This window comes from Atta colombica, unplaced genomic scaffold (genome assembly GCF_001594045.1).
Source record: "Atta colombica isolate Treedump-2 unplaced genomic scaffold, Acol1.0 scaffold1, whole genome shotgun sequence".
NCBI lineage: Eukaryota > Metazoa > Arthropoda > Insecta > Hymenoptera > Formicidae > Atta > Atta colombica.
In genome coordinates this window covers 969105-979564 of record NW_017259183.1, presented here as the reverse complement: position 1 = coordinate 979564, position 10460 = coordinate 969105, and the positions used below count along the sequence as shown (strand labels likewise).

The following is a 10460-nucleotide window of genomic DNA, read 5'->3' as shown; positions in this document are numbered from 1 at the left end:
AATTATTTTATATTTGAAATAGTAAATCTTTTCATCTGAAGAACTTTTTCCTTACTAATTAAAAATGCTTTGATTTTTCTTCGCACATTTAAAACGTGAGAGGATTAATAAGAACAATAATTACTCTGCTAATTCTCGACATACAATCAGTTAAATCGTATATTATTACATTTTCTACTACCGACTCTACCACCCATCTTTGATATATTATTATATTTAGTCCCGAAAATAACATCCGTACAAAATTGACTACAGCCGATTGCTTTTATGATGTGTGTGTTTGAGTAGGTCATTTTTAAATCATTTTCGTGCGATGACAAAGTGAAATTCATCAATTACTCTATGCCTTACATTACTTCATTTCTTTTCGTTCATTTCTATCTTACTTTTTCTTCTTTCCCTATCTCTTTCCATGTGAAATAGGATGTGTATATACGTATTGACCTGGGATTTTCCGACCGGTAGTGCTAAATTGTGTTTATAGGATTGAGTGAAACGCTCTATGAAGATAAAAAAATATGCGACGATCTGCATAATAAAGATATCATTTGTTCATTTTTTTATACGTATATGTAAAAGTGTTGTTATTCTCTTATTTTCTCGCTTTCTTTTGTTGAACAAAATATTGAATGTTTAATTTTAAATTAATTTTAAATTATTATTAAACAAAAATTACATTAATTAAATTAATTGCTAAATATAATATTTAAAATGATAATTATAAAAGAATATTTCTTAAAATGATAATTTGTCATTCTTATTATACAAAGTCATCAAAAATACTTCGTATACGTAGTGTATGTTATAATAATAATTAAACACACACATTATTTGTGGATTTTACATTTTTGTTCAATTTAAATATAATCTCAAAAACTCTATTTAAATATGTATTTTTTTCGATATTCGATGTACTAATAATAATTATAGTTATCTTTATTGTATTTAATGATAATAAAAATGAAAATTGCGTTATTGCTAACATAAAATGGTAAATTCTTGCATAAATATATTGCTGTAATCATAGTCTTAAAATATCTTTGAGATATGGCGTTTATACGGACGAAATGGTTAAAGATCCGTATATTGCATAAATCATTTGCAAAGTTTGCCCAACACCGGATGAGATCGCTTATAAAAGGATGCGAGTCTCACATTTTCATCAGGATTACGCACTTTGCATTCTGAAATTGCATTTTACGTATTATATATTCTCGTTGGAATAGACGGTGATACAAGTTGGTGTTTGGTCCATGGCATAGCTCTCTCTTATTTTTATTAATAGTTACTCGTATCGATCACAATATTAACTTCGATATCGTCGTGGAACTAAAACTCGTGCTCATAGTTGCGCTTGTGACTTAGCTCCTAGAAAAAGATCGTGATAAAAATCCTAACATTATTAGAAAAGTTGCGACGCAATAATTCATAGGAGCAGCGAGCACACTGTCTGGACCGATGCTAGATAGTTTTTTCTATCTATATGTCATAATAGTGACACTATCGTCTTTAAATAATCGAATTTTGCTGAATATAATGTATTTATCATAGAACTCTGCTACACAATTACATATTTTTTCTAAAAATAAATACACATTTGTTAACGATACACTTTTTCTTTTAGAAAAATATTGAAAAGAATGTAATATTTTATACATTTTTTTCAGTAAAAATACGAATTAAAATTATTACAGCGTTATTAAAAATTAAAAAAATATTTTAAAGAAAAATGTAAAAACAAATTACAATTATAGAACAGTACACGTAATTAATATAATTAACTCCGCGAGATGAAATTTTCATTTTTCTGCAATATTTATTTCCTTCTTATATTTTTCTTCAAAAATTTGAATTATCTATTCAAATTATCTATTCAAATTTGTTTCCAATTAAGATTTTATCTAACGCCGATCCAGACGCGCTCCGAATTTCTCAATAATGTTGAATGTTTTGAACTTGTAAAGGTTGAAGATAATGACACTTTGTGTCGAAGATAACATCCGGTCGGAGGGAATAATCAAAATTGACGCGGAGGGGTTGCATTTTCTACATACTTTTATCTTATTAGGCCGAAAGCCGTCTTCGAGACGCGCTTCGTCAAATTTTTATATCCGGCCGGGCATTATCCTGGTGCAACGACTTCCATTTCCTTTCGGATGCTACGCACATTCTCTTACGAACCCTGATCCTTTCCTAATATTACGCTTACGTAACTGAAGCATTGTTGTAGAGTTCTTGGATGAAGTTCTATTTTATAGAGTATTAAATTAATGCATTCTCGCTACTTTATTGACTCCACTATCGTTGTGATTAGACACATTGTTATTATTGTACAAGCAGTAATTTAATTCATGAAAATTTAATTATGAAACAATTTTCGAGAGAAGCGACTATGCCGACTATTAATACATAGATATGGACAAAGTTGAAATTATTAATAGTAGGTGGTTTAATTATGGGTGTTTCTCTCTCTCTCTCTCTCTCTCTCTCTCTCTCTCTCTCTCGGATGAAAGTTTTAGTTCAATTTGTGCGTTCCTGGTCCGAGCGAAAATGTAATTGCTGCCAATTTTAATTTAATCCATTCCATTTTCCCTCGATTCAATTTAAGAACAGATATGAGTGAAAACCTATAATTTACCGCGAGATGAATGAATAATTTTTCAGGAAACGATTGCAAAAATTGCAGAGAATTTTCATTTAATTTGAATAATCTTCGCTTAACTTATTTTAAAGATAATACAATTATCATCAGTTACTTTAAATCCGTAAAAATGAAAAATACTGTAAATTTAATGATAGGATATTTCTTTCAAAACTTTTCTTTCAAAAATAGCACAGACATCACACAGTAGTTGATTAATTTTTTTTCCATTTAATTAATAAATTATATAAAAAATTGTATATAATAAATGAATTTCTCCTTTTTTTCATACAATTTATATTTGCTTCGCATTCTCCCATTTGAATTTTAATAGTATCTTCAGTATTTAAATTAGTATTTGAATTAAAAAAAAAAGAAATAAGTTAAAAAAAGAACCAACGAGACTGGAGTGAAGCGAGATTTTTTAAATCTTTTTAACTTAATGAGGAATTACTTAATAATTACTTACAAAGAATGGAAGTAGAAAAGCTGTCGTACTTGTTTAGTTTAATTATATATCAAAGTATTATTTTTTATTTGCAATAATTTTCTTTCTCAACCCTTGTAGCAGTGACATTTTTGTGAAAAATGGATATGTTAGTTCGATATTTCCAGTTATATATTATATACTTTAATATTTTTCAGTTATATATTTAAGTTCCTAGTTATCATCTTTTTGTATCGAAAAAGAATTTTAGAAATCATACAAACAGTTATGTTCAAAACTAATTTTTTTCTTAATGATCTTGATCAGTTCTCGAAAAGCACGATCAAGTGGAGTTAATTGTAACTTTCGAGTAAATAAGACAATGTGATAAGCTTCCAATATAAATGATTGCAATCATTTTACGATGTTATGAGGAATATCATTTTTCATGATTTTTCGCAATATCTTATAAGTTTGCCATCGGAAAATCATTATCGTTGTCTCATTTACACGACTCTATCGCGATCGAATCTTATTCTAAAACCGGCTAAGCATAAGGCTCGACAGGAAGTCGCAGCGCCAAGGATCAATGCCGCGAGGCAAGTGATAGATATTTTCGCGGTATCGCCCTAATATTTACAGTAAAGCCGCCTACCAGTCGATGGCCGCGCACGACGGTGGTCGGTTGCCGACCCACTCGATCTCCATCTTCTCGCGAGTTCCACCTGTGGAAGGATGAGTCTGTACAAAAATGATGAACCGCGCGTAAGATATTACACGCGGTCGCACGTGGATGCACGAGAGACACAGATGCACTTTCGCGGAGCACTATCTGCCACGGTTATTTCACCGCAGTGTGATACGTTATCCTTAAATTTTCATATCCTAGCTTCGGGATGGACCCGACAACACCACCTGACGTCGGACGGCACGGATATCTCTCTTTCAGGGGATGCATGAATGTGTGTTGGTTGCCTGTGCTGGCGACGATAAAGCGACGGAGAAGTCCGAGTCTAGCACGAGGTCACTAATGCAACCCACGATGCCCTTCGTGTATCTTCCTCCCGTTGTCCTCACGACATCCGGTGCACCGCCTTTGGAATTGAATCAGCATGAACAAATTGATTTTCTTGTACAAAGATTTATTTATTTAATATAATAAAACGCAAGCGTAACTTTCTATTCGTAAAAATACACTTGCTAAAGTATAATTTTTTACTAAGAATTTTTTAAACAATTTAGAATTTTTTGAGTAATTAGGCATTGTGTGTGTAATTAATTTTATCACATCTTTTTCTTTTTACGAAATAGATTTGTAATGTCTTTTTATACAGAATAGATTTGTAAAATCTTTTTACACAGAAATATTGTCACTGGCAATTTATGTTTTGATTACGATGATATGACTGAATTTAAATCTTTTAAATTTAAAACAATAAGAGAGTAACGATATAAATTATGATTATTTACCGACGTAAAGACCAGTATCAGTGTTTAGTTGTCTCAGTTGCCCCGGAGAAGATGCTGAGACACCAGTACCACTATCTACCACGAGAGATGCCCATTGTTCATTTCTAGAAAAAGTCAATGTTATTCATTGCTCTATGATCCATTTCGAACATAAACATTTTTCTTTTCTCCGGTTTAATAAAAAGCGATTTACTTTAGAAAGAGGTGGACACAGATATTTTTTATTCGTTTTTGGCGAAATATAGAATGGTGTAGATTAATACATGAATGTTTATAAAAAAATATTCTTCTTTCATAAAATTTCATGGAAATAGTACTATTTTAAATGGTAGCCTCAAGCTACACAGCTATATCAAAAATTGGAAATAGAACAACATTTCCACACAATATCCTGCTTGCATATATAAAAACTACATATTTCTTGACCAACAATTTTTTAACGAATTTATATTCATTTTTAAATTAAAATTGAATCGTCCTAGGTTTTGTCACAGCTTTTTTATTTTTAATTACTTTTTAACTAAATTCATAATGAAATTAAATCTCTCTAAATATACGTGTATTACAATTTGTAGTAACAAAATATGAAAATAGTTATTTTCTCATATATTTAATAGGATATTATAACACATCTCCTCCCTTTGTTGATCAATATGTTAATTAAATAAATATTATGAAAATAGGTGCGCAAGCGGAAGGGAGGGTTGAATAATGAAGCGCATAAAGCGTTTATTCTCACCTAACAGCCCTGATACGATGCCACAGATCGTCATCCAGTCGCGTGAGATTATACCGTAATACAGCTTCTCCGGAACCCAAATTATATGCGAGAGTAAGATAACCGTGATCCAGGCCGAGGGCGAGGAAGTCGTCGTTTTCATCCCTTTGTTCCTGAGGATCTGATTGGCGACCGCTCCATAGTAGCAGGCCGCTGCTGCTACTGGCACGGAATCTCATATTGATGTCTACCCTATAACTGATTATCCTGCAAATAAAAATGTTTTAATAAAAATGTTTTAATAGGAGAGTAAATAAAGAAATCGTGACGAATGTGACGCACAATATGAGGAATGATCAATCTGGAGAGAAATAATTAAACTTTATAATATCAATTTTAATTATTAACGGCTATTCTACACTCTGATTTATTTTGTATATTATAATCAGTTCATATGTTGATATTATTTGTATTGAATAACACGAGTAAAAGACGCTGTACATGGAACGAATAATTTGATTGAAGTATCTAAAAATTTAGCAAGATACAGAAATCTGAAAGTTGAACTATCAAAATAATCACATAAGAATCTGAAACATGAGCAGAAACTGCAGAAACTTATTCTAGTTTATACTACGATATTCTAGTTTGAATATTTACATAATTATTTTGACAATTATTTTGGTTTCAACAAATTTATTTTCAAATTTGTAGAGCTAAATTTTTAGATAGAAAAAATTTAAAAATAAATTTTTAGATGTTTCAGCAAAATCATTTTTTTCGAAAGTTTTATTTTATCAAAAGAATTGGACAACTACTATATGTAAGTTAAAAAGTTATCTAATGAAATAAAGATTATTTTTGTCACTTGTCACTTACGCGTAGCACGAACGTTCGATAAACTAACGCAGCGTTATTAAATCAGGTCAAGGAGCGATTGTGTAGTGCAACGTGTAACGCTGTTTACCGTCCCACTCGGCTTTCAAACATCGACGACATGTCGCTTTGACATTTACCGAACTTTTGCGTGCTGCCGATTATTTCGCATTTGTGTAAATAAAATATTAATAAACGAATCAACAGAATTTTTAAATTACAAAAACGGATCGTCAACACATTTCATGAAATCATGAGAGTAGAAAATGTGTCAGTTGATGAGTACATTCATGTAGAAGAGATCGTCGCATATCATAATTTTAAACGTGATAGCAAATATCACAAAAATAAGAAAAACCTATCTATTTTTTTTCAATATTTATTTGATATTTCAGGAAAATAATGATTGTAATATAATTAAAAAATTTTCAATTTTATAATATATATTAAAGTATTCGGAGTACAAGATTATCAGAATTTCTTGTTATTGAAGTTTGCCATTTATTATTTTTGTATAGAGCACCTTTTCATTGTATCGGCGTCGTTATAATGTAGGTAGCTTTCACTGCCGGTGAAGCTGGGCACAGCCCTCTCATATCTCACGGACGTAACGGCGTTGCTGCTGGTTCTCGCCGGTGGTGGGACCAGCGGCGTATAATCATCCGGTGCAGGACAAGGATGCGGCACTCCTGGACGACACCGGCAGGTAAATCGTTCGCGAAGAGGCCGACATTCCGCATCGCCACACGGTCTAGCCTCGCATGCGTGCCCACAATTTCCTACGTTCACTCCACCTAACGCTTCAGCTAGGATACCCACCTACGATAAGAATCATAATAGTTACAAACAACAATAATAATATAAATGAAAATAAAAAGTGGTCGATTAAAATAATATGACGAAAAGCGAATTTGCTTGTATTTACTACATTAATTGAAATGTTTCTTTTAAAAAAATATTTAATCTTTACACAATTTTAAAAACTTTTAATTGCTTCTCTTATTAATCTCTCATATACAAATTATTAGAGATTAAAAATTCGATTAAAGAATCGTGTGTCTTGACGAATTTTTAATCAGTTTTTTCATATTAAAGATATTTTGATCTTAATATTTCTGAAAAAAGAAAAGCTTTTTGAGAGCCTTTTATGAATTTAGCTTTAAAGAGCTTAATTTAATTTTAAATGAGCTTTTATTTTGATTTGACTCTTATAATATATTATTATTATTATTATTTATTTGCTTGTCTTACTAATAATTTCCTGACTTGTAATTATATTATGTGTTTGTTTTTATATTACTTTGTCTGTTCTATTCTGATTTTTATAAAATGGCAGATGCGACGATAGAGATTTAAATTCAAATGATTCAAGTGGGAGTTTCAACATCTTATCTATCAGACCAGAATGGCTCAAACTCCAAAAGCATTCCAACAGTAACATTATCTATCACACAACTTCAGAGCAGCCTGTATAATCCCAGTGTTCTTACCTCGCGATTATTCAGCACGATCGTCTGAATACAGCCGACGAAGCTGGCCGTAGTTTTCATCTTTGGCGAGTACATGTCGTAGGACGGCGCTCCGCCTAAATAGAGGTTCAGCGGCAAGGATAATTGCGTGAACGCTCCAGGCGCCAGGATTTCCTGGGCCGGGTCGTCCTCAACTTCTAAGGATGCCAAACGCCCTGTCCTGGAGACCCGAACTTCGACCCATTCGCCAAGACGAATTGGATTTTCGCTTCTGAAACAACAACGCAGATATCACTATGAAAATGCAACATCATTAACTTTTGAAGGGCCAGGGGATATTTTGAAATCTGAAATTTCAATCAGACAGAAAGAAGAAAGTTTCCTAATTAGTGGAACGAATGTGTATGTGTGAGTTATAATTATGTGTCATAAAACTCATAAAATCCGATTTTCTATCTGGTGCCGACTTGTTTTTTGAATTTAGAAATGAATTGAAGTAACATAACTAATAAAAGATCATTAAAAAAGCATAGAAATTAATTTTTTATTTTAATTAAAAATTATAGGATAAAAAAATCCTTTAAATATATTTTTGCTAATTATTTACATTTTTGCTAATTATTTGGAAGCTACATGCTTTAATGTGCTTTTAACGCTTTTTTGATAAAAAAACTACAATGTGTTTCGAATAAAAAGAGACAATTTCAATATTTTTCAAGACTAAAATTGTAAATGTCTTTTTATTTATATATATTTCTTGTATATCATTTTTTTGTTATTATTTCTAGTAAATACGACATTAATTAGTATGTATTTTATTTTAATCTTTCTTTATCTTTTGCATTATAAAAATTCTGAACAAAAAAATGAAGTATAGCAAGAGAGACGATATGATCCTTCTAAGCTAAGTATGACATAAGGTCCTTGAAGAATATCCGAGGATGAAAAAGAGAGACGATATTACTTTTTTATGGATTTTTCGAACAATTTAATTTTTTAAAACGGATCATCGTATGAGAACAATTTTTTTTATCTTCTATTTATGCTCTCACAAAAAATCAATCTTCCTACGATTTTACGTCAACTTTATGGGATATACATATGTATCTATCGTATTTTCACATTGCATCTCTTCTACTGAAAATCCTAACGTTGGAAAACATTCTGCCCGGAGCAACTCTACTTTCCATGAAATGAAGCTCTCGCAAAAATACATTAGCACTGAAAAACTAGAACGAGACTTGCACATTGAAAAATTGAAACTAACGGCACCTTTCGTCGCGGGACTCGTGCGAAGCAATTAACGCCGACCGCTCTCTTCTCTCTCGTTCACGTCTACAATTATAATCGACGTTAACTCGATATTGATGGACGCTCCATCGATTTGATTTTGCAACGACGACGCCCGGAAAGCCGCGCCAGCTAGTCAACCAGACAGGCAGTCTGGAGTTTTCCTCCAAGCGTATAGAGGAACGAAAATTCGCGCACGTACCGCGGAAACTTTAAGCTCGTAGCCACAAAGTCAGATCATTCAATTTGAATTTCGCAAGGTAAGTCGGCGCGTGTTCCGTAGACAATGGATTTTCCCTCGTAGACAGAGACCGGTACTTTCCTTCCCCAAGAAGATTCGACAGAAGAAATTCTTGCATAATTAATGTCGAATTGTGACGAAAGGACAGACACAGGTAAAGAAGGGCGGAGGAGGGAAGATTCGTGGGATTGTAAGCGGGAAGTAAATTGCTAATTAATAAAGGAACGATGGAGTCGGAAATTTTCATATTGGACTTTTCGTCGGGCGTTATTATGATAAAAGATACGGCGCGCTTGGAACTTCGAAGTTCTCTTGTTATCTGCTTCTTTTTTTCACAGTTAAATATCCTTGTTTAATGGCGCATGTAATAATGCACGTTTTTTTGCGTCTGAGTTTTCTAGTGATCGCTTTTTATTTAGCAAAAAGAAAATGTATTTTTGCGTGAGATTTATTATCTAATGAACTGAATTATGAATAGCATATAAATGTTTCTGCACGACTAGGAAATTATGTTAATAGAATATTACGTTATAAAAATTATTCATATATGCATGTGTGTGTTATAAATTTATTCATAACACGCAAAAATGATAAATTATATGGTATTTACAAAGAATATTTTTATTAGGTTGTCCGGAAAGTTCGTGCCGATTTTGAAGGAAAATTGAAACGCAAAAGATTTAAATTTTTAATTTCATTTATTAAATTTAAATCTTTTGCGGCACGAACTTTCCGGACAACCCAATGATATTTAACAATCTTTGATTCAAAAGATAATTTTTAAAGTTAAAATATCGAAGCATCAATAATTTCTATTTTTTTAAGTGATCTTTTTTCATAGGTTAAGTCTTTCTTGTTTAATTTTACGAAAACTCTATTTTCTCTGATAGACTTACAATTTAAAACTAGAAGCTGCTAACATGTTGTTAAAATTTAATAAGATGTTGCTTAGTTGTTAAAATTTAATTTTGAGAACTTGTTCATTTAATTTTGAGGACTTGGACGTAATCTCCTGATGCTTTCATAAGAAAACCGATTAAAAATTCGTTAAATAATAAAGAATAAATTGTGTAATATGTACGCAATTATATATAATATACGTATAATTATATATAATATACGTAATAAAATTTGTTTAACATAAACATATGTTGCATATAATAAATTTAAGTATATATAGTATTTGCGTCGTTTTTGGATTATCGATTTGTTTAAAATTTTATTCAATTGTAAAGTATAAAGGAATATTCCAATATTTAGATTTTATTCAATAGAATTGAAAGAAGTTTGATAGTCAAGCTGTTAGAATGCGAATGCGAAGTATTTCA

General features: G+C 31.5%; 1 protein-coding gene across 1 annotated transcript in view; it reads right to left on the bottom strand.

Annotated features, from left to right (window-relative positions):
* Nucleotides 1-4013: 4013 nt before the first annotated feature.
* Nucleotides 4014-10460, bottom strand: part of LOC108693994 (pikachurin-like) — a 135127-nt gene continuing 128680 nt past the window's right edge. Inside the window, exons 10-14 of the mRNA XM_018203243.1 lie at nt 7623-7872; nt 6656-6951; nt 5278-5523; nt 4539-4642; nt 4014-4162 (exon numbers count right to left, since the gene is read on the bottom strand). Of these exons, the coding sequence (XP_018058732.1) occupies nt 4014-4162; nt 4539-4642; nt 5278-5523; nt 6656-6951; nt 7623-7872 (1045 nt within the window). The remainder of the gene's footprint in view (nt 4163-4538; nt 4643-5277; nt 5524-6655; nt 6952-7622; nt 7873-10460) is intronic.